This window comes from Suillus subaureus (genome assembly GCF_016647635.1).
Source record: "Suillus subaureus strain MN1 chromosome Unknown BJ212scaffold_4, whole genome shotgun sequence".
NCBI classification, from domain to species: Eukaryota; Fungi; Basidiomycota; class Agaricomycetes; order Boletales; family Suillaceae; genus Suillus; species Suillus subaureus.
Window position 1 is genome coordinate 632,526 of NW_024538560.1, and position 21,789 is coordinate 654,314.

Sequence of the window (21,789 nt, forward strand, 5' to 3'; positions counted from 1 at the left end):
TAGACTCCTTGGTTCATTCGTAGAGGCAAGAAAGCCTTGTGATGGCGGGCGCAGTGCGTATGGTTAGCCAAGACCGGGAAGCGGTGTGGAAGCCCGTTCCAAGACCGTCAACACGCCACTGTCGTAACCAGTGAAACAATTTAAACTTAAACACAATAGGCGCCCCCTGAGTACAAAATTATCATTAGCTACCCGCTTGATCACTGCCATGCACGGCCTCTAGTTCTAACATTATAAACTTGCACTGACCTGCTATGATAGTAGTAACTAGTGAGTACTGACCACTAATACGACGAGCATTACAGGGATAAACTATATCAAGGGTATTTTAATTCCCACGCATCACCTTCTCGAGATCGACGCTAGCCTTGCAGCTTGCTTCCTCTCGTCCACACACTACACGCTGTACTTCATTCTATACCCACCGCTCCTCTACTCGGGGCATTTTTCATCTGTATATTTTTAAAGCATATTAATCGTTAACAAAACCTATCATAATGACTTCGGTAGTCGACCAACCCCCTCGTGCGCCTCCCATCAAGTATACCGCTCATCTAGGAACTCGCTGGCAGAAAGAAAAGGCTGCCGCAGGTCACGGCGCCTTCGAGTTTCCTGAAGATCCAAAGTATATCGGTCAGTGGATCATCGGCGAGTGCGTCGGAAAAGGTGCAAGCGGTCGCGTCCGCATCGCAAAGCACCGCCGTACTGGCCAACTCGCCGCCGTCAAAATTCTCCCCCTTCAACCGGTGGTCAATTCCCGTGCTTCCCTTGCCACACAGCAAGCAAAGTCAGAAAAGCAACGGTTGGGTATTGACAGAGAAATTATCATGATGAAGCTCATGAACCACCCAAACATCCTCCGTATATACGATGTATTCGAAGGCGAGAAGGAACTTTACCTCGTCCTCGAGTACGTAGAAGGTGGCGAGCTCTTTGATTTCCTTGTCAACCGCGGAAGGCTCCCTCCTCTAGAGGCTCTCTCCTTTTTCAAGCAAATCGTATATGGACTTAACTACGCCCACACTTTCTCTATCATTCACCGTGATCTTAAACCCGAAAATATCTTGATTCACTCACTAAAGCCGCCGCTCATTAAACTGGCCGATTGGGGCATGGCCGCCTTTGCCCCTCCTGCCCTACAGCTCGAGACTAGTTGTGGAAGCCCTCACTACGCAAGCCCGGAGATTGTCAACGGCCTGAAATACAGAGGAAATGCCACCGATATCTGGAGCTGTGGCGTTATCCTCTTCGCGTTACTTACTGGCAGGCTCCCTTTCGACGACAAGAATGTCAGGATCCTTCTTTCCAAAGTTAAGGCGGGCAAGTACGACGTTCCAGCCTATATCGACCCTCAGGCAAAAGACCTCTTAACTCGCATGCTGGTAGTAGATGTCAACCATCGAATCACGGTAAGTGGCAGTTATTTACTGTTTCCAACATTATCAAATACCATCAGATTCCCGAGATCATGGCCCACCCCTGGTTCAACAAACCAACTCCTGGGATTGTCTATGTTCCAGCTCCCTCTGTCGTTGAATTAGCTCTTCCCCTCCCATCAGCGGCCCGTATTGACCCTGATCTTTTGGAATCTCTTCGCGTCATCTGGGGGAGACATGGCGACATCGAAATGATCAAAGCTGACCTCTTGAGCTCACCTGGAGAAGGCACATTGGCCAAAGCATTCTATTTCTTGTTGCAACACTACCGCGAGCAGACTTTGAAAGATTATGGTATTATTCTCGATGTAGGCGAAACCCCTGTGTCTCCCGGCATGAAGGTTATTACAAAGCAGTACATGTCTCCCCCGCCAAAGAGAAGCGTCAACGCAGATACGTATTCTCTACGTTTACAGAGTAATCGTGATGCGCCCTTACCTCCGTCCCGCACACCATCGCCCCAGCAACCTAGTCTGGCGTCTCCTTTCCTCGATGGAGTTTCACGAGCCCGACCTCCGTCCCCGATTGGACCCAGGCCACCTCGCGTCCGACCTATGTCATCTCCAGTACGTGAGGCCCCCACACGTCATAGGAGCATGAGAGTTGGCCACGCCATCGCTGGTCCTGTGAATGCCCACCCCGAGCCCCAATACAGGACGCGTGCATCAACCGTCTCCCTTCTCTATCCTCGAGCGAATCAGGATCAGCACAGTTATCACGCTCACAACCAGCAAATGTTCCAGCCCTTGACTGTTCCAAGCACACCGCCAGTGGGGTCCCGCTTTCCTGGCGCTCCTGTACACCCCGCCTTCAACCCTTGTATTATCCGAGCTCCTGTTCCAGTCTCCGCTGTTGCGAACGAACAAGTATCAGCAAACTCGATAGAAGTCGATATGCAACCTGTGACAGGCTCTGATCCGGATTGGGTGAACGTTCTTTCTGCGTGGCACACTGTGGCGCAGGAGCACAATCAGGAGCAGGCCTCCCATTCTCCGACTCAAGAATACAGCGAGGCATTTGTTAACCGTCATGAATTTACCCCGTTGAATAGCCCTGCGGTCAATTATGAGTATCGCCGACTCTCCAGCGGGGCTAATAAGGAGAACCACGACCATTATAACTTCCGACAACCTTACCTGGAGGGCAGCGATATCACGCAGGCACGTAGTGGGCTGTTTGGTGGTAGGCTCAATGAGGGACGTGTCGGTCGTGAGTTGCGCAACAGTATCTATGGTGCTCGTGAGGTCATGAAAGAAAAGGACAAAAAGACACGACGTAAGGGTTTTTCTTTCTCTCTGTCACCTTTCAGATATCAACATCTTACCAGCCCCCGCGCTTGATCTGCACCCACAAGTCCAGTCATCCAAGCGTTCTATCCTCAGCTCACCACTCCAGATCTCCTCACCCATCATGCCCTCTATCCTCGCCTCCCCCGTCGGCGAAGTCAAAGGCTGGTTCTCCAACCTCTTCAACTGGAAAGCACACACTTACGTACTTTGTTCGACGAATACGATGTACGCCACGCGCAATGAGGCCGTTCGCATTCTCGAGCAGTTTGGTGTCATTGTCGGCCTTGAGGAGACGGATGGGCACGGAGTTCTCCGATGTCGTATGAACGACCTTATCGATACGATGTCAGGATCGGTTGTACAGAAACAAGTTCGGTTCCGCGTCGAGTTCTCCTCATCGCCATCGCCCTCGTCTTCGCATGGACAGCCACAGTCCCCCACCCCTGCTAGTCCACGATTGCCCATGTATCATGCTTCAGGACCGATGTCACCTACGTTTCGATATGGGTTTGGGAAGCCGTCGTTAGGGAGCGAGTTCACGTGCGCGATCCTGCTTGTGCAGGAGAAGGGGTCGGTGTCTAGTTTCAGGATGGTGTGTAGGTTGTTGAGGGAGGAGTGGGCGTTGGATGCTTTGCAGTCACCTGTTGCTGGGACTGGTGCGTTTATGGCGGTGTGACGCGGCGAGACTTACACTGTCACCCTTGACTAGACGCCAGAATATCAGACGACTCGCGTACAGTTCATGCTATTGTACATCCGATAATTTAGAGTGCGGTATCGGTACAAGAAACATCCTAGAGTGAAATGAAACTACATACAAACTATACGAGTAATCAACGACAACAAAATAATGAGTGTTCGCAGACAGCCAGCCAACCACAAACACGACCTAAACCATATAAAGTACTAGATCAGCCTACATATCACATACAACACCACACGAGCCGTGGGACTCTAAACAACTGACGCAGGCACCTCTGCGGGGTGCTCGTTTTCTGGGGCCTCGGCAGTATGCCCGCCATCAGAACGTGCCACGCTCAAACGCATCAGGCCTGAGCGAATGCTATTGAACATACTGCCAGGTGCCGGCGGCACGGTTGCTAGAGGGTGGTCGTCGTGTTCGTCCTCACGCTCATGTTCGTGGTCTTGGTCGTGTTCATCATTCTCATGCTCGTGCTCATCGATAGACGCTCGATGTTCATCGTCGGATATATCCTTCGTCGGAGGTGTCGTAGAAATCCGTAAAAGCGAGGTGTAAGCTGGATATGCGCACGATGCGTCAGGCAAGACGCAAGTAAGATAAATGTAGCTTACGTTGGCGGCAGACGGGGCAGAACCAGCCTTTTGCCTTTCGCTTTCTCCGTATGTTCTGAGCGATCGTAGTGGGTACTGGAGCTGAGGCTTCTATGGCTGAAGTCTCACCTCCCGCGGCTGCGATTGCGGTTTCTTCAGGGTGGATGATGTTGCCGCCTGCACCGAATTCGACCATATTTATTGCACATTCCTTACATGCGACGAGGTGGCGACAAGGGAGTAGAATGACCTCGCGCGGGGAAGAAAGGCATAGTAAACACTCAGACGAAGGCTCATCCTCGTGCATAGGCGGTGCAGATGCAGACGCGGGGGGGTAGGTATGTGCGTCCGGGGCGGGAGAAGTCGCCTGTGGGTGAGAGGATGAGGTAGACTGAGAGGAAAGACCATAAATCTCGTGCAAATGGAACGTGTGAGGTCCGATCTACGGTTCATGAGATAAAAAAAGCATAAAGTGACCGGATACGAAACGCACTGTGGCTTCACGTTTCACAACCTTGACGACCCAAGGCCTGGAGTCTTCTTTTTCATCATCGGGAGGAGCGCCAAATCGGACAACATGGAGGTATGTTATCTGCTCGTTGACTACAGACAGGTCGGTACCATCCTCTTCCAGCGCTGACAACCGGATGGTGACTCGAACGCCATCCTTCACCTCCTCTTTATCCCCTTTCTCTTCGCTTCCTTCAACTGTGGGTGCAGATGTTTCTGCATCAACGACGGCAAGAGCAGGTCCTGAGACAGACGTGTTAGCAGAGCGCTTCCGGAAATTGAATCCTGTAAAGCGTTTCCGGGCACGGTCATTCCTACTGCTAGCAGGAGCGGAGGAGTCAATGCTATCTGCTGCTCGAGGTAACTCAGGGACTCCGGTAATGTGGGAAGAGGCAGTCTCTGCTTCGGTTTGTTTGTGCTCAAACCTTCCTAATTCGAGGGTTGCACCTTCATCTAGATGCAGTACTTTGCCAAAACCACCGTCAACGACGGATTCAAAAACGGAGATGCACGAATAGCCTGTGCTATCTATGGTTTCTGCATAGGGATGATCTGCAGGTAGCACGACGCTGACGTTTATGCGACACTTGGCTGCGTCGCAATCGTATTCAAATTCTAAACCGTGGTTATGGTGAGAATCAACTTGGTCTGAATCTTCTCCTGATGAGATAGTCAAAGGACATAAGCGGAGCGTCGGCCGCTTGAGATTAACCAACGCCTGGAGGGTAGTCGTTGGTTGTGAAGGCTGTCCATAAATCAGTACATAAGACAGAACATTACGCGATGTTTTAAACACCTCTTTGCTCCTTGTAATCCAGTTCTGGATGATGTTTGAAGAGACATTATCTGCGGGAACCTTTTGTCCTATGGATTGAGCCCACTGGGGTGTAGAGCCGACAGCGCCAATGTTTGGCCCGAAGAGGGTCTCCTGTTTCTTCTCCTTCTTGGACGAGGGATCGTCCATGTTGATTATGACGGCGTCCTGTGTGTTTGTGCGAGCCATGGAGGTAGCAGTACGAGATGTGTGAGTATCGGTGCGAGCTAGGAAGGAGCAGCGTGCAGACGACGAGTGCGATTCCAAGTTGAATACTGATTGTGATCTGCAAGTCGTTGTATGATTAACAGTGAAAGAAATGGAAGAGCAGGTTTTGATTCTTACACCAAGTAGAGATGGAAGCCATCCTCGTGGGTTTAGGATGAGAAGCAGAAGCGCAGCAGATATAAGTATTAACTCAGGGAACTCCGGACTTGTACTGTGGGAAGAAGCCAAAGTCGATGCTCCTGCCGAGTGACATCCTAAATTAGTCTGTCGGTCTCATCAAGGTCTATCTTTGGTTTCCATCTTCACAACTTCACGGTTCACGATCAATTATCATGTTTCAGGCATGGGCGTTCTTATTGCAGCATGTCATAGTATCATGGCGTGTGATAGGTAAAAGAAAAAAACAATGATAATGAAACTCGGAGCCTATGCCACTAGCGACACAACACCGCCAGCCTCTTTAATTTTAGCCCTGTGCACTGCGTGAGTATACTCTCAGGAATAAGGGAGTCCATCCAACATACTCTGCTTTCTGCGAAACAAAACGTGCCTTGACGATGAAAGGAAGTTTGGGCAGTCTGCCTCAAAGTCAGAATTTATGAGAGTAGAGTAGATCACAACTTACTGTCCATTGCCAAGCACCTTTCCGTAGCCATGTTGGAGGGTGTCAATAACAGGAACAACCTCAGAGTCCTCTGTTAACCCTTGCTTTTCTGCTTCGGGCACGAGCGTCCATAGTTTGTCAACGTTAATGATAGGCCGCCATTGTGCGCTGCGGGTCAAATGGTAGTGGCGCATACCAACTTTACCGAAGTAACCAGGATGGTACTTATCGAAGTTGGTGCTGAGGGTGATCAAATTTAATTCGTTGCAAAGAACCTGATACCAAATCAAACACACCGGTGGTGGTGCTGACCACCAGCGAGACCGCGACCTCCGGGATGTTTACGGTGCTTTCCAACACGACCGTGACCGGCAGAGACGTGGCCACGGTGCTTGCGAGTCTTCGAGAGGTGGGTCGGCATTTTCTGCAAAACCAAGTATTCGATATCAATAATTCTGATGCCATCCAGGTCTGGCCCCATCCATCCAGCAGCAAGATATCATCTCTCAGCATCACAACACCTCCGTTCGACAGCTCCAGTCGCGTAGAATCTCCTGCTGGATAAACGGGGCGCAATACAAGAGCATGAACTGACCTTGAGGCGCGAGTGTTGATACCGGTGACCTTGTCTTCAAGTTTCTCGATGCAGAGCTGTCGGTGGTTATAGCGGAGTTTCAAAAGTCGGCTTTGCGCCCAACCCCTACCTCAGGCTGTAACACCTCCACGGCTTCAATCTTTTCAGGGCCTTGTAGCATATGAGGTGAGTTTCATTATCAATTAGTATGCAAATGATGGCCTTTGGCATTATTTATTGTCGGTGAAAATTTAAGAGAAATCTTTCTTATGAACACAATTTGTTTTTCTGATACTTTTTGTTCATATTATTTGCTTGTTTCGAGGTTCTGACGACCTCGACTGCAGATCTACACCAGTTTACTGGCCAAGAAAATAACATTAGGTGCGAGCATAGGAGAAAAAGCAGGGCTCCACGTGATAATTGTCATCGCGTACTGTGTGTTGAATTGAACGATGTTCGTGACCATCGTGTCCCTTCCTCGCCACTGCGAGCTTATACAAGTCTCCACGGGGTTTCCTTACAGCCGTTATGAATGCGCCAAATAGATTTGAGCTCTTTGTCCTCGAAGACGGCGAGAAACCGTGCGTCCCTGCCATTGTATCCCAAGGGTAGACACTTGACAGATGGGTCATAGCGTCGAAGTCACAGAAGACACCAAAATACCCAATGCAGCCACTTTCAAGATTGTAAAGCAAGATCACACGTTGGGTAACATGATTCGCGCGTACGTCTCTACTAAGCACCCGTGTTCTACCTCCTGGAGTGTGTGAATCGTCTTCCAGACAAGTTCTTTCGATGCCTCAAGTGCTCTTTGCCGGATACAAAGTACCTCATCCACTGCATCCCTATTTCCTATTGAAAATCCAGACGGATGGGACCATGACGCCGCAAGCTGTCCTTGAACAAGCCTGCACGAAACTCATCGCCACAATATCCTCGCTCGAGGCAAAGTTCAAGCGAGAGTTCTCCTTCAAGACGACTGAGGGTAATGTGCCAGAGGACCCATATGGCGCGACGGGCGCAAGCGCGCAGAGTTGGGGAACGGGGAAGGATTATCTGGACTTCTAGAATACGTATATCATTTGTACCTGTCACGTCGTGGTCGTACATAATGTCGCCTTTGTTATGTGCCCAGTTTTGCACCCCGAATCACACGGATCACCGCGGCAACGTGTCTGCCAGCAAGATTTCACAGGGCACATTGGGTCCGTTAGGTATTAGAGTAATTGGGCGCAACCAAACGTAATATATAGCTACAAATAAACCGTAAGTAATGCGGGGTGCCGTAGCAAACACCGAGGATAATTATGCAGTTTTACGTGCAGCAAACTTCGCCTTGGATTTCGCAGCGCGCATGGACTGCTTCTCCTGCCAGCTACGTTTCCTCTCTTGGGTTGTACTAATCCCGACTCCTGACCGCTCGTCCTCCCTCGCAGCCCTCATTGATTCATCTATGCACTCTTCCATTTTCATCTGCACCGCCGATTCAAAACCACCATCGGCGGAATTCATAGACGCGTCCACGGTCCATTCGAAATCGAAACCCCATCCACGTCGCAGTAACGGTGTATGAGTTCCATCCGACCCCGTCGGGAGATTTTCTGGAACAGAAGCAGATACGAGGCCGCCTTCGTTGCGCCACCATTCTACGAACCACTTTGCTGCTCTCACAGTATCCTTCTCGCCCCCTCGTAATAGCATATTAAGCCGTATTGCGAGTTGTTCCAAAAAATCTTCCGCATCTGTAAATGGATGTGAACCAGGCGGGAGGAGCGTCAAGTATGCTGGCGCTATGTATTAATCGTGTCAGAACCGCGAGGTAGTGATAGTACGGCAGAGTAGACGCACAAATAGGATTTAACACGTTCAGCCTATACAGCAAGTATGCAACAAGCGCTTCGATGTCATATAAACTCTCTTTGATGCCGGCTGCGGTGAAATATATTTCAGCCAAAAGTGCTCCGGTGAAAAAATCTATTTTACCTATGAGAGCAAGCTTAACTCCTCGCTCTGCACCCCGATCGCCTTTCCCAAGAAATGGTAGCATTACACCGGGGGAGTCGTATGAATATACGAGCGGATCTTCTGAGAGCTTAAGGCGGGTCGAGATAGCGCGTGTATGACCAGGCTGTGCAGATGTCTGTAGTGCCTTTGGCGTCCCTGGGTGCATGTGCTTAGCTCATTTTTGGGGCCAATGTATGATTTAAACTCACGACCTGGGATACCCATATTACGAAGAGAATTCAATAATGTTGATTTACCAACATTAGGCATGCCAATCACCAGGACATTCGTCTCAGTTGCATGGGGGTTTCTCTTGGCTATATCTACATTGTCTGTCAGCTTCACGTCGCCAAGGAAAACACGGTAGACATGGCGATGAAATGAGCGACATACTTACGACCATCTCGCTCAGGGATCTTATGTCTCGCGGTTTATTACAAGAAGCAAAATGCACCGTTTGATCAGGAAATTTTGCCTTCATGGCTCTCTTAAAGGGCTGCATTTATAAGGGGATGAGCCAGTACGATGAATAGAGGAGGTAATGAATTACCTCGATGCCCCATTCAGGGACGAAGTCGCGCTTGTTTAAGACCACGATGCGCTCGCAGATTGGGCCACCATATCCTAGGGATGAATTCCTAGCTGTAGTGAGGGAAGGGGGAGTGACAGTGGGTGGAATGGTGCCCCCGTTCGGCCCTCCATTTGTTGATAGCACCTGTCAAAAATAGATTTTGTCAGGGCCGAAAGACGCTAACCGTCGTAAAATAGGTTGACTCCATTACGGGGCAAGAACGGAGGAAGGACTGAATAAGACAAAAGTCTCATAGGTGACAGCGGAAGCAATTGTAGGGTGGAATTGGAGCTGAACTAATGGTGTGTTTCTTTCTCAAAGCGGCTACGCACCGGAAGCGAGTAATGGATACACCGGAGGAGATAAGCTTACCTTCTAGATTGTTGTTAATGCTAGTAAGAGGTAGACGAGAGTCTCTGAGCTCCAGGACAACATCTGTACGGGATAGTAGTGCTGGAAGCTGCTTCGTGAATCGGTTCATGTGTCCAGGGAACCATGACGGTGCGGGTGGCAGTGCAGGAAATGACACGACAGACATCATTTTGAGCTAACCGTTAATTAGATGGCAGAATGTGAATTCAGTCGGCAGCAAAACGCTTCCGACCGAAGTTTGGTCCGGAAAATGGAGAGAAGTGGGTCCCGCTCCAACCTGAGACAATTAGTACGATGCAGGACAAGCGAGATCCGTAAGGTCTGTAGGTAAAAGTTGACCTATTGGACTAGCTGTCGCGATCTTTCAGTTGTGTGGTATTGGTTTGCGACAAAAGAGTTATCAAAGTACATACACACATGGAAAGTGGAAAGAACATGATTGTTTGGCTTTGTTGAATTCTAAAGCCTCCGGCATCTCGGCATGATCAATCATTATCACGCTGGTGAGTGCATTGACGGAACGCGATCGCAGGGAGACCCAGTTTGAACCGGGCAGTGCATCGGCATTCCTTGGATCATGAGACATCTGTTCAAGCTGTGGATATGAATTTGCTCATGAGCTGGATACTATGAAAGCAAAATCCCAAATTATTAGGAATTCCGTTCATCGGCCGACATCAAAATCGGTCACCATACATACACATATTTAGCAAAGAGGACACAGAAAGGCTGGTAGATAAAGAAAGCGGACACTATGACACCCAACCAAGTAACGGAAAATGACAAGATTCAATGTTAAAACTGGGGGGGTACAACAAATACAGAACTAGGACCAAAATTGATATATGTGTGCATATACTGTAGCTATAGTTATTGAGATGTGCGAGATAGAGGTGTGGGAAACCAGTTGAGCAGAGGATAATACGGTGGCGGGAGTATACGAAAGGGGGTAGGTTTCAGCTCGGACGAAATCCTTCCGACCCGTGAGCTGGTATCAAGTGTGATTCCAAAGGGCATCGCGATGAGAAAGGCGGGGGTATGATGCTGTGTGCAAGGAGCTGTAGAACGTCCATCAGATCATATTTTACAGCGGCAAGTAAGGCGGCGAAATATCGGACCATTTATACCCAACCATCCTTTCCAACACCTATTGCGTCGAAACTTTTGCCACTGCGTGTGCGTCTCTCCTGTAGTACAGGAACTGCGTCTAGATTGATGAGCTTCTCGGATGGCGGTGGCGAACCCTCCACCCAACCCTTCCAGCCCTTCTTCACTGCAATTCTTTTCTTTCGTGGTTGTGGGGCGCTTCTGTAGTGACTCAAGGTCTCAGAATCGGGGTAGTCATCCGCAGGCGTGCGGGGGCGCTTTGATGATGTACGAGATGTAGCTGAAGAAATTGATGGTCCGGGGGTAGACTGTGGGGAAGACGCCATTGGGGGCGGTGTAACGGATACAGAGCGCTGCATGGTCGCAATGTGTATAGTAGGTCGGTGACTCGTCCCGCGGGCACGCCAGAAAGAGGAGGGCTGCATAACGGGGGCACTGATTGATTGGATGGCTACGATGGGCGCAGGGGAAGGTGCGGTGGCACTCTCCACTTTGATAGGTTTCTCTGGAACCTTGGAGATGGCTTTTGTCCTTTGTTTCTCCTTCAGGCGTTCCTTCTTTTCTTTCTTTTTGGTTCTACGCGTCTCTTCTTCTTTCTCAACTTCTTTGTAAGGTGCTACGCCATTGAGTAGGCTAGTGAGCACATCCCGGGGAGGCCGAAGATCGAAATCGCCAGCGAGGACACTAGTAGCGGTGCGGCGCTGTCGCTTATGCGCCAGAAACATTGGCTGGTGGTGAGGAACCAAACGGATTGTTGTTGAGAGGGGCATGGCGTAGGGGGAGGTATAAAAGAAAAGCGCAGCGGAGTCGTGTTTTAAAGTAATTCTCATTGCTTGTTGTACACTTACGGCAAAAGGATAAGCACCCACAAACAAATCATCGTTGATTCTTCCACACCACAACCATATCAATCACGGAACCTTCCACGCTTCCTTGGAAGTTCTTAGAAAAATGATCATTCTGTACGATCCTGGTCACCGGCCTGCGCCGGGGCCGCCAGGCCAGTGGCCCAAACAAAAGATATAAAGTCATTTCCCCTCTTGACTCACTTGACCGCACAGCCTGATGTGGCAGCTGCTGTGCAACCTTGCACGTTTTTGGTCCAATGCTGATATGGGTATGGTCTGGGAACATTCCAGGAACTGCACTCCCGCCATTTTTCCAATCTTGCAATTATGATTGGTTATAATACTCTTATCCATCGCAATCAGACGAAATCAGCATCCCTTGAATGGTGGATTTTTCCAACAGAGGCTTTTACAGCACCTTGATTTTTGATAGACGCTTACTAGTGGTCCATTTGACTTCAGCCAGTAAAAATATCCTTGTAACTAACCGCATCCAGGGACTCGCCGTTAGGAACTATTCAAGCCCCGAAGAACAAAGAAGAAGGTCTTCCAGATCCCGAGTCCCTCCCGCGCATCCTCCACGACAAACGGATGCGCCTCACGGCGTTATTGCGGCATGCCGTAGCTGTCGAGCCTCAGGCCTCAACCTTCGTGCCTTTTAATTGAATTATTAAGACGGTCGATAATTTACGCACTAGCCCTAGATCTGTCTTACTTTGTAGGTTTCAGCAGGTCTTCTTTACCACCGTAAATCACGCACTGACACACGCCTATGGCGTGTGCTTGGAGAATCCATCACTCCGCGATGATGTGTTTCCCTATGGGGCACAACGAGGCCTAATACCTAAGCATCTCTGTTGCCGTCATGGTGGAGCAGATACACGTGAATGAACGTGGACTTTCATTTTGGAGAACGTGAGTCGACTTCAGTCATATTCACTAAATTCAATAGACAGATGAAGGATGCCAATCACAGCCTCGAGGCTAACGTGCAGCTGTCATGTTGTAATTTTTTGTTCCGATTTTCAGGCGGAACACAATGGTGCAGGTAAAACATTTTCAAAATATTTAATCTCATAGGTGATACTTTGCGGAACAATATGCTTGCGGCATGTTTTCATCAGTCTGGTGTAACCCCTCCCTGCGGCCAACCGAGCAGGAAATTTATGCGACAGAGGCCGCCAGTTCCTTGGCCTGTTAAACCCTTCAAAACTCTTACCGATGATAAAGGGCATTAAAATGCCCTCATTAGACAACGCCCGGCTCACCTTTGCTTTGACTTCGACAGAACGTCATTGGCCACAGAACATGCGATTTATTGCATAACGACCGCTCCGCTATATGGTATTGGCAAAGGGTTCCAATACTTCGAGACAACGTGATGGGAATTGAATTATCTCGTCACGAGTCTCGACCGCTTTTGCGCTTGACTCGACATCTACTTATTGTGGCACTGGCGTTTCTTGACAGATTATAAATTGATTTGAGTTTAGGAGTAAGTGGTGATAATACGGCAGGGTAGAAACACATCCCCGCCTGTTACTTCTGTCCTTGGTACCCGGCGCTGCCAGCGAAGTGCCGGGCGTTGCTACCGAGTATCCTCTCACCCATCTTGGGATCACAATATTTGTCCGAGTGCGAGATTAATAGACCAACCAAAGATCTCGGTTCCAATGTGGTACAGCCTCCTTAATTTTTGATTACACATATTACCATCCAGGGATGCGTCCACCTGGCTCACATGAGTCTTCTCAGGGTAGTTGGCTGGGCGTTGGAAAGGCGACATCTTGCTGCGCCATGGCTAGATTTTTGCTACTTGCAAGTACCGCAGTGTATTGTATTGTAACGGGACCTTCCGGTATGCCGTGCGAAGACACATTAATATTACTTATAGGTAACATATATTGGGGGAGGGGGGGCACTACATAGCCTCCCATCGGAGGACCCAATAGCAGATGATGCGCCTCCGAGGGGGTTCGATCCTTCTGGAAAAAACATATCATATCATAGTCCTTACCACTTTTACGAATGAATATGAAAATGGGTTGCGCTCAAGTACGTCAAACTATAACGCATCTTCCCGATCCATTTATAAAGGGAATGTATTTAGACCGTAGTCGTAATACCCAACAAAACTGGGGCTAGGAGGTGCCACAGTGCGGGAGCTATCCAAATTCTGCTCCACACAGGTACACAGGATAAGTAGAGTTATGTAGCCGGACAGGATTGTTGAGTTGATCTTCAAATGGGTGTTCGCAAAAAAAATCCGGACGTCAGGCTACCCTGAGGATACCAATTAAATTATAGTCCTCTCAAACGAATAGCGTGTTATACAATATAGGTGGATGAATCGGTGATATGCTCGCCCAGACTTCCCAAGGAAAGACACATGAACTACTGGTCACCGCTCTCTTTATGACCGCTAGCGGCAGCTTTGTACTCCTCCATATCCTGGTCGAGTTCAGCAAGTGACTTTTTGGAAACATTTGACTTATTTATGCGTCGTGGGCCCTTCTTCTTGCGGCGCCTCAACACGGCCTTTGTCCCGGCAGTCTGAACAGTGCGCGGTGATACTACGATTTTTTGAGAGGGGCTGAAAAACCGGATTCGGTCAATAAATTCCGGAAACCAGTTAACAAAGAATATCTTACATAGGCGGAACGTTTCCGTTCAGTACTTGACTCTGAGGAGCAAGGGGGTCACTCTTAGGAGTACCCGCGACTTTCCCGATGCGTCCTAGTAGCGAGGGAACTGCAGATGCAGGTGTAGATCGTGTAGACCCCGCGGCATCATCCGAATCAACAATTATTTCGATCTTTATTGGACGTCCTAGGCACAAAATCAATATAAACGGGCCGAATGGACAAGAGCAACGAGTTTAAATAGCTTACTGCCGTCGATGAGTTTACCATCATATTTTTCACGAGCTGCGGCTGCATCTCCTGGGCGCTGAAATGTTATGACTGCCATCCCTTTCGAGCGCCCTTGCGTATTGTATATCACAAAACACTCTTTCAAAGGACCTATGGTCTTCTTGAACAGTTCCTATGAACAGTGGCTTGTGGTCCTGTGCCTTTCAGGTGGACATTGGATAACCACGCACTTCGACTTCTGTTTCTCCAACGTCCACAGGGAGCCTACTGAGCAGAATCTTGCTTCCTCGTTCTTTCTGTTTGTCTTTGCTGTCCCGCCATGCAGGTGGCACATTTCCAGCTTGGTTTCCAAGAAGATTGCGCTTTGCACCATGGTAAGAGGTGATACGCGCTTGTGGACGGTCTCGTGTAGACATGGTATCCAGGAGCCTAGTAGTGATAGCAAACTAGGGGAGGTGCAAGGTCAGTCGCGTCGACAAAGAACGCGAGGCACTGACAAAATATATTACATAAGTGGAGGGGTTAATTAGATATGATGGGGGTTGTGTGATTGAAAGATTAGATTTTCCATTTCTGTCTTCTTTGCCTCCCTGAACTCCCTCCCCTGGAAGGAAGACGCTGTTCCTAAATTCGCCGTTTTGCTGCTTGCCCTTCTGTGACAGCAGACGATCCTGAAAACTCTTTAGTTTTTGGTATCATACTGGTATCAGGTTGGAAAATGGACTCAAGTCGTGGTCAAGATAACCTCCAGAAGGATTTCTTGGCCTTTCTGTTTCCGGAATCTTCCTCCGACCAACAACGAGGCCATGACTCTCAGCAGAACGAAGTTATGAACACAGCTGCTGTGCACTGTCAACGTTCAAATTCTGGGATGCTCAACTTCACCGGAACCGCCAACCCTCCTCCTTTCAACCAACAATTAGATCTTATGACCATGAGCAATCTCATGTCTATGCAGGGCATGGACACCACGGCACTTCCAGCCCCGCCCAGTTCCACTGGCCTCACACCACAGGTCATTTTTGAACAACAGTACAAGCTTACTCAGCTGCATCAGCTGCAGCAGCTTCAAAATCAAATCCAGAATCAAATTTTTCAGCAGCAGGTGAGTTTTCATCCTGTTCCGTGCTCTCCCACCTTGTGCGGTGCACAGCAGTGTGATTTGAACATCGTGCTGAAGTATAATCTGTATCAGCTTGCCCTTATCAGTGGGCAGTCAGTCCTGAATACGCACGATACCAGCGTCGAGCCCGGAAGGGATCAGATTACATCTTTTAGTGGCCTTCCGACTCCAAGTGAGATTCATTTGGTTTACTTCCAGATTCACCTCTCATCGCCATCGTAGTGTCTTCCACGGAGCTCCGCCCCTTGCCTAACCCAGAGTTCCTCAGCCGTATTGGCTCACAATACCCTAATCCTCCTTCTCAGGACGTGTACTCATCCCACGCGCTTGACCCAGTTCCCTTCCTTCTCCCCATGACACCTCCGTCTCCACGCAATATCTTCGCGACACGCGCCATCCAGGTTCCAGCTCCGCACCTGCCAACATAGTCTTTCGTCACACGAGCCCTTCCATGCCGCTTCCTTCACCTCCAGACCTTGACATTGACATCTCTCCGTTGACGAGCCCCTGGCTTGAGGCATACCATAACCAACGTCCCCCAAATAAGCGCACGATATCGCCAAGTGCAGAAGATGCGGCGCGTGCGGTGCGAAAGCGGGGACCCTCCATGACTTCTCCAGTGCCAACAGTGAAACAACCTATAAGACATGCCAAGAGCGCAACGAATACCCCTCTTCTGCGTTCCACAAGATCTTGTCGGAATAGCACCGTTATGGAGACGGATTCGCCGTCACCTGTCGACTTGTCGATGCCGCCTCCCGCGCCTCCGGGACCTCGCCAATCCCCTCCCAATTCTGCAGCATCGGGTACTCATGAAGCGACATCGCCGATGACTCCGGTCACTCCCGCAAGCATAATGAATCTTGGCCGTCTGGGTATTAGCAGTAGCCTCACTACTACCGCAGCACCCACGTCTCAGAAAGCTGATAGAGTAAAAGAACCCGCTAGGGCCAGGAAAACGCCTGATAGCGGTGCACCAACAAAAGGATCCAGGAAGGGCGCACTGCCGTTCATCAGTCCTGGGCCTAAGCCGATTTTACCAGGTGCGCTCTTATTCCAAATGACGTTGAAATGTTTGGTGTGAACCCCTGTTCGTGCTAGCAGCTGGGACGCCATCATCTGTAAATGCAGGCTCTTCTGCACTCTCACCTACTGTTCCTAATCGCAAGTCGCACAAGGACGCCGAACAAAAACGCCGTGATTCTCTGAAGACTGCATATGACGATTTGCGCGTTCTGCTCCCGCCAGTTCCGCTACCTTCCGATGAAAACTTCCCTGATGAACCGATCCTTCCGGGTGCTTTACCCCCCAGAGGGCCACCGAAAGCTGGTGGTGATGGTCCAAATAAAGGTGTCAGCAAGCTGCAACTGCTCAGATGCGGGAACGATTTTATTCGAACGCTCAAGGGTCGGGTAGAGCGTCGAGATAGCGAAATCGAGAATCTGAGGAGAGAGGTGCTGAGACTGCGTGCCATTGCTGGAGATGTAGCCGGAGGGGAGCACATAGATCTAGAACAGGATCTCGATGCCATTGAAGCTTATTCGACTTTCCGCCAAACATCATTAGGTGCCGTTGCGGAGGAGGATGACGCGGACGATGCTGAAGAATGAAGGGCAGGCTGCAGGTCTATGCCAACTATTTCCCTTGATTTCTTTTTGTCAAAATATGTATAGTTATTGTTGCTAAAGAAAGGTTGACCCGAATGAACAACCGGCCGGAACAGTAGTCGAATATTTATAAGTCAGGCGTGCAGCCTATCCTTGGGTGGGGGGAATATAGTCCTTTTGCAGGTAGGCTATGCGAGTCTGGAGACTATTCCTTTGATCGGCCACCTTGTTAAATTAAAACAAGTGATTGACCGCGAAAATCCTTCGGAAAGACCCGGCCATCGGTCGTGGGTTTGTAACTTTTAACCATGCGAAATTTCAACTCTCAGGCACCAAGCAGATAAGCCAGCCTTGCTTACTTAACTCGATTCTGAACTTTTGTACCGATTCCCGAAGCTCCCTTCACATTGTTCACAAGAACTTTTATCATGTCTGTGCACGCTGCACGTAGCCCGCTGTAAGTTAAGTTTCATTATACCAAGGAAACGCCTAACATTCGCTAGATCTGCTATATTCCTACTGCATATCGCGTTGGAGGCGCCGCTGGCCCTCCAGGCGTTCTGGTCCCCACAGAGCCTTCCCTTCCTGCAGATGAACAATACCACGTTAGTCATGTTGAAGGTTCGCTTATTTCAAGATTCATTACACGTATAGCTGTTGACGCCGCCCAGCTGTATGCCGCGTTGGTCACTGGATCCTGCATTACCGCTTTCCTGGCGTATCCTTTACCAGGTATCATCCGCACGCTGCTTTAATAATTATGAAGCGAATGATGTTTCCCAACCAGAATTTCTGCCCGGAAAGCGTGCACTCGCTATAGGATTCTGCATTTACCACAGTGTGGTGTCAACAATTCTGTTTCAGACTCCAAGGTTCATTCCTCACACCCTAGGTCCCTTCCTTGAGTCGTGAGTGTTATATTATCTCTTATTTGGGGTGATTCCAATGACTACCTTATAGCGTGAATCTTACACCTGAGGTTGTGTGGGGTACTTTCCACGGTCTGCTGGGGCTTGGAATGGTGGTGTGGTGGCAAGCAACGCTGCAGTATGCAGCAGCAGTGAGAGGAGCTGCACAGTGATAGAAGGAACAACTGTATTTATTCGTGTATGGCCTGTCTAGGGGAGACTACCATTAAGACCTAGTACTTAGAATGTAGTATCATTAGTAGCCAGAAGAACCAAGTTGCACATTAAGGGAGCATGTCCCGTTTAGCTCAGTTGGTAGAGCGCGTCACTAGTAATGACGAGGTCAGTCGTTCAAGTCGGCTAATGGGAAGTATTGGCGCTCCATCTTGATTGATGAGTATCATTCTTTTTGGTTTCCACATGATAATTTATACTTCGTATACTTAAGGTGGTACCGTAAGTTATAGCTTTCGGTTATATGTTATCGTGGGAGATAAGATAAGTGACTAGTCGTCGACCTTGTGTCAGCAACTTAAAGAGGTACACATATCCAACCCAAGTAATTGAAGCATCGAAGCATGGCAGCACCCCTCTACACAACAGCTTCGGGATTACTATTTCACGCTGGAAAGATCCTCATCTTGACAGTTGGCTTACCCGCTCGTGGCAAAACACACATTTCTCGCGCGCTCGAACGTTATCTCAGATGGATGGGCGTGAAGACTCAGGTCGTATCTCTAGGTGACTATCGACGGAAGACCCTTGGTGGAGCCAAGAAACTTCCTCCAGATTACTTCACGTTAGGTACGCATACTTCCAATCTTTTAATTCCTGTGTGAATTACTACCGGCAACAGGTGAGAAGAGTCCAGAGACCATGACATTGCGCAAGATGGTGTCGGATGGCTGCGAAAAGCTCATCGAGGACTTCTTTGAGTCCGGTGGACAGGTCGTGATTTATGATGCCAACAATGGATCGCGAACTACGCGGCAGGCTTTGGCAGAGAAGTACGACAAGCAGGGAATTCATGTGATCATCCTTGGTATGTCTCACTAGGTTTATTGGGCAACAATCGCTTATTTGCCTTCGGTGTAGAGTCCGTGTGCGATAACAAAGAGGTTATAGAGACTAATATCCGGAACGTCAAGATATCCTCTCCTGATGTGAGTTCCCTCACTTTCTTGCTTACATTTTTTTTGAGTCTGGTATAGTATCGCGGCTGGGATCCAGACAAGGCAGTGGAAGATTACTATGAACGAATCCGTGATCGCGAAAAATCATATGAGACAGTTGAAGAAACCACTTGGCCATTTATCCGTATAATAAATGTGCGTACCATGTATACGAATCTTGTGTCATTTGTTGGCTTACCCGCATGGCTGAAATTAGGTAGGCGAGAAGATGATGGTCAATGTATGTCCTGACGCACTTTAATTTCGGTTGACCTAATTAGTCCCCGCACAGAACATCCGTGGTTATTTGCAGGTGGGCGAATATTTAAAGTCGTCGTGTCTGGATGACTGATCCCATGAGCAGTCGCGAATTGTCTTCTTCCTCATGAACATCCACAATAGACCCCGCATGATTTACTTTGCTCGGGTAGGTAGCAAAGTATAACATAGCTGTTACTTGATTCATATCCTAACAGTCCGGACAATCACTCATCGAACATTCTTACAAAGCCGACTCGGATCTTTCTCCTGCGGGGTGGGAATACTCTGAGCAGCTGAAAGAGTTCGTGGTCGAGCGGCGTGCCAAATCGCTCGAGCAGCGTGGGTTCGACCCTAATGATAGACGTCTAGTTGTACGTGGCCCTCGATCCTTATTGTACGGATTGATTTTCAAACAGAGCTCACTAGATATGGACCTCAACTCGGCGTCGTGCCCACCACACCGCTTGGCCATTCCTGACCCCGACACCCTCCACTTCAACTCCGCAGCAACTTTCTCTTGCTGCCTCCCATCTCACCGTGCCACCACAGTCTGCAGTTGCACGGAATGTGGTAACCACCGACGGAGCTGGAGAGCTGACAGAAACAAAAGTTACCGCTGGGTCGTCTTTGAAAGTTAAGGTGATCGAAAAGACACAGATGTCCGAGATCAACCCTGGGGTCTGGGACGGCCTCACTCCCGATCAAGCAAAGAAATTTTACCCTCAGGAGTGGGCGAGATTCGTGAAGGATCCATACGCATTCCGCGCTCCCAGAGCTGAGAGTTATCACGATTTATCTGGTAATACTACTTCCTCTTGTATATCTATCTGCTGTTATCTTTGTTCTAAAAATCCAGTTTTGGCTCTAGTTCGCTTGGAACCTATCTTGATTGAATTGGAACGTGAAAAAGAAGACCTCTTGATTATCGGACACTCTTCTGTCATCCGATGTCTTCTCGCGTATCTGATTGGATTGCCTGCAAGCGAGATACCCGCAATTGAAATTGCGAGAGGTGACTTGTTGGAAGTTGTTCCGACTTCCTATGGAGTGCATAGCCAAGCCTTCCACTTCTGGGATGGTCCTGGTCGACGGGGCGAAGGCATTGACGGGGATGGCGACCACGATGACGAAGAGGTTGGGAAGTCAAGGAGAGATGAGACAAACTTTTACGAAAATTATGCGGAGGACACGAAGGGGAAAAAGAGAATGACCGCTATGGATCTAGGGTGCCTTTCCCCTGGTTTTCTGGAAGGTAGCGAAGGGGCTCTAGCTGATGGAACCTGACTCGCACCTTACAGTTTTAGCAAATTCTCAGGGCTGTATACTACATACTGGTATCACATGGATACGTTGCACGCTTCCATTGGCATGTTCAAATGAAGCCGAGCACCTCCTAACTATTCCGGCTGCGCATTTCATTCCATACTTAATCTTCTCTGCAGTGAATACAGGATAGCACAGGGGAATTAAACCACGAGTCAACTGGCTGTTTTGAAATGAATTGAAAGAAGTTGGCGTAACGTTGGTTTCTTCTTGTGGCCACAACTCGTCAGCGCTAGCGCTTTATCCGAATAACAGTGCTCTGCTCAACTCCCTGCCGTGAACTTGAACATGAGGATCTATTGTATGAAATCACGTCCCGACCATATTGTAGACATCACTATTCGAGAAACCTATCCACCACGTATCGTTCAGTTACAGAAAGTGGTGCATGACCTCCACACACGCGATATTTGGATGCGCAACATCCTGCCGCATTTTCTCTCAAGCCCAAAAGCCGGACGTGTGTGGGCGTAAGCAAACTTTATCTTTGACTTGGATACCCTTCCCTCATATTCTGCGAAGCACAATTTTGGGTCCCTGTATAACGGGAGGTCATACACCGCTATCTGTAATAGGTCTCTCACGCCACTCCCTGCTCAGCGGGATGCAGGCAGGAGATGACCTCTCCCAGTTGCCCTGGGTGGGTGTCATTGCCTGCGAGCATCCCAAAGCGCCTTAGCCGGACACTAACAGGACAAACTGCTACCGTCGTCTGACATCAATCTGCCAGCGGAAAACACGAGACACGGGTGAAAAACTCAATTTCCTGATATCTTCACATGAATTGAAGTTCAAAGCATTCTGGGTGAACTACGAAGGAGAGGAAGTTCGCCTGGAGCAGATTAGAAAACCATACGTTTCGAAGGGAG

General features: G+C 49.1%; 11 protein-coding genes and 1 non-coding gene across 12 annotated transcripts; 7 read left to right on the forward strand and 5 right to left on the reverse strand.

Moving 5' to 3' along the window:
- The first annotated feature begins 192 nt into the window (after positions 1-192).
- On the forward strand, positions 193-3,424 carry BJ212DRAFT_1325193 (kinase-like domain-containing protein). Its single transcript, XM_041334554.1, has 3 exons — positions 193-1,409; positions 1,457-2,711; positions 2,764-3,424. The coding sequence occupies exons 1-3, from the start codon at positions 498-500 to the stop codon at positions 3,399-3,401; spliced, it is 2,805 nt and encodes a 934-aa protein (XP_041197619.1). The 5' UTR covers positions 193-497; the 3' UTR covers positions 3,402-3,424.
- BJ212DRAFT_1325200 (uncharacterized protein) lies at positions 3,425-5,855 on the reverse strand. Its single transcript, XM_041334555.1, has 6 exons — positions 5,688-5,855; positions 5,593-5,628; positions 5,325-5,569; positions 4,512-5,273; positions 4,040-4,460; positions 3,425-3,984 (listed from the first exon to the last, which is right to left on the reverse strand). The coding sequence occupies exons 1-6, from the start codon at positions 5,707-5,709 to the stop codon at positions 3,680-3,682; spliced, it is 1,791 nt and encodes a 596-aa protein (XP_041197620.1). The 5' UTR covers positions 5,710-5,855; the 3' UTR covers positions 3,425-3,679.
- A 45-nt stretch (positions 5,856-5,900) lies between these two features.
- On the reverse strand, positions 5,901-6,846 carry BJ212DRAFT_1325201 (ribosomal protein L18e/L15P). The gene is made up of 5 exons (XM_041334556.1): positions 6,770-6,846; positions 6,471-6,598; positions 6,196-6,414; positions 6,095-6,148; positions 5,901-6,042 (listed from the first exon to the last, which is right to left on the reverse strand). The coding sequence occupies exons 2-5, from the start codon at positions 6,593-6,595 to the stop codon at positions 5,997-5,999; spliced, it is 444 nt and encodes a 147-aa protein (XP_041197621.1). The 5' UTR covers positions 6,596-6,598; positions 6,770-6,846; the 3' UTR covers positions 5,901-5,996.
- A 428-nt stretch (positions 6,847-7,274) lies between these two features.
- On the forward strand, positions 7,275-7,939 carry BJ212DRAFT_1325211 (DNA-directed RNA polymerase). The gene is made up of 3 exons (XM_041334557.1): positions 7,275-7,332; positions 7,386-7,475; positions 7,534-7,939. The coding sequence occupies exons 1-3, from the start codon at positions 7,280-7,282 to the stop codon at positions 7,817-7,819; spliced, it is 429 nt and encodes a 142-aa protein (XP_041197622.1). The 5' UTR covers positions 7,275-7,279; the 3' UTR covers positions 7,820-7,939.
- BJ212DRAFT_1566614 (P-loop containing nucleoside triphosphate hydrolase protein) lies at positions 7,940-10,107 on the reverse strand. Its single transcript, XM_041341976.1, has 7 exons — positions 9,699-10,107; positions 9,423-9,470; positions 9,306-9,397; positions 9,149-9,251; positions 8,965-9,078; positions 8,600-8,911; positions 7,940-8,541 (listed from the first exon to the last, which is right to left on the reverse strand). The coding sequence occupies exons 1-7, from the start codon at positions 9,865-9,867 to the stop codon at positions 8,057-8,059; spliced, it is 1,323 nt and encodes a 440-aa protein (XP_041197623.1). The 5' UTR covers positions 9,868-10,107; the 3' UTR covers positions 7,940-8,056.
- A 712-nt stretch (positions 10,108-10,819) lies between these two features.
- BJ212DRAFT_1444667 (uncharacterized protein) lies at positions 10,820-11,575 on the reverse strand (the record flags this gene model as incomplete). The annotated part of the gene is made up of 1 exon (XM_041337989.1): positions 10,820-11,575. The coding sequence occupies one exon, from the start codon at positions 11,573-11,575 to the stop codon at positions 10,820-10,822; it is 756 nt and encodes a 251-aa protein (XP_041197624.1).
- A 2,472-nt stretch (positions 11,576-14,047) lies between these two features.
- On the reverse strand, positions 14,048-14,942 carry BJ212DRAFT_1262234 (uncharacterized protein; the record flags this gene model as incomplete). The annotated part of the gene is made up of 4 exons (XM_041330249.1): positions 14,048-14,246; positions 14,305-14,482; positions 14,545-14,698; positions 14,757-14,942. The coding sequence occupies 4 exons, from the start codon at positions 14,940-14,942 to the stop codon at positions 14,048-14,050; spliced, it is 717 nt and encodes a 238-aa protein (XP_041197625.1).
- A 302-nt stretch (positions 14,943-15,244) lies between these two features.
- BJ212DRAFT_1476434 (uncharacterized protein) lies at positions 15,245-16,077 on the forward strand (the record flags this gene model as incomplete). The annotated part of the gene is made up of 3 exons (XM_041339374.1): positions 15,245-15,631; positions 15,722-15,821; positions 15,872-16,077. The coding sequence occupies 3 exons, from the start codon at positions 15,245-15,247 to the stop codon at positions 16,075-16,077; spliced, it is 693 nt and encodes a 230-aa protein (XP_041197626.1).
- BJ212DRAFT_1325239 (uncharacterized protein) lies at positions 15,799-17,418 on the forward strand. The gene is made up of 2 exons (XM_041334558.1): positions 15,799-16,692; positions 16,754-17,418. The coding sequence occupies exons 1-2, from the start codon at positions 16,101-16,103 to the stop codon at positions 17,257-17,259; spliced, it is 1,098 nt and encodes a 365-aa protein (XP_041197627.1). The 5' UTR covers positions 15,799-16,100; the 3' UTR covers positions 17,260-17,418.
- A 119-nt stretch (positions 17,419-17,537) lies between these two features.
- BJ212DRAFT_1325243 (uncharacterized protein) lies at positions 17,538-18,514 on the forward strand. Its single transcript, XM_041334559.1, has 5 exons — positions 17,538-17,713; positions 17,760-17,877; positions 17,928-17,988; positions 18,044-18,164; positions 18,217-18,514. The coding sequence occupies exons 1-5, from the start codon at positions 17,685-17,687 to the stop codon at positions 18,335-18,337; spliced, it is 450 nt and encodes a 149-aa protein (XP_041197628.1). The 5' UTR covers positions 17,538-17,684; the 3' UTR covers positions 18,338-18,514.
- On the forward strand, positions 18,462-18,534 carry BJ212DRAFT_t31. Its single transcript has one exon. It is a non-coding gene; the product is annotated as a tRNA-Thr (tRNA).
- A 153-nt stretch (positions 18,535-18,687) lies between these two features.
- BJ212DRAFT_1325246 (6-phosphofructo-2-kinase-domain-containing protein) lies at positions 18,688-21,118 on the forward strand. Its single transcript, XM_041334560.1, has 10 exons — positions 18,688-18,968; positions 19,021-19,206; positions 19,260-19,327; positions 19,376-19,492; positions 19,554-19,577; positions 19,629-19,649; positions 19,701-19,763; positions 19,813-19,968; positions 20,024-20,396; positions 20,466-21,118. The coding sequence occupies exons 1-10, from the start codon at positions 18,743-18,745 to the stop codon at positions 20,879-20,881; spliced, it is 1,650 nt and encodes a 549-aa protein (XP_041197629.1). The 5' UTR covers positions 18,688-18,742; the 3' UTR covers positions 20,882-21,118.
- The last annotated feature ends 671 nt before the right edge of the window (positions 21,119-21,789 follow it).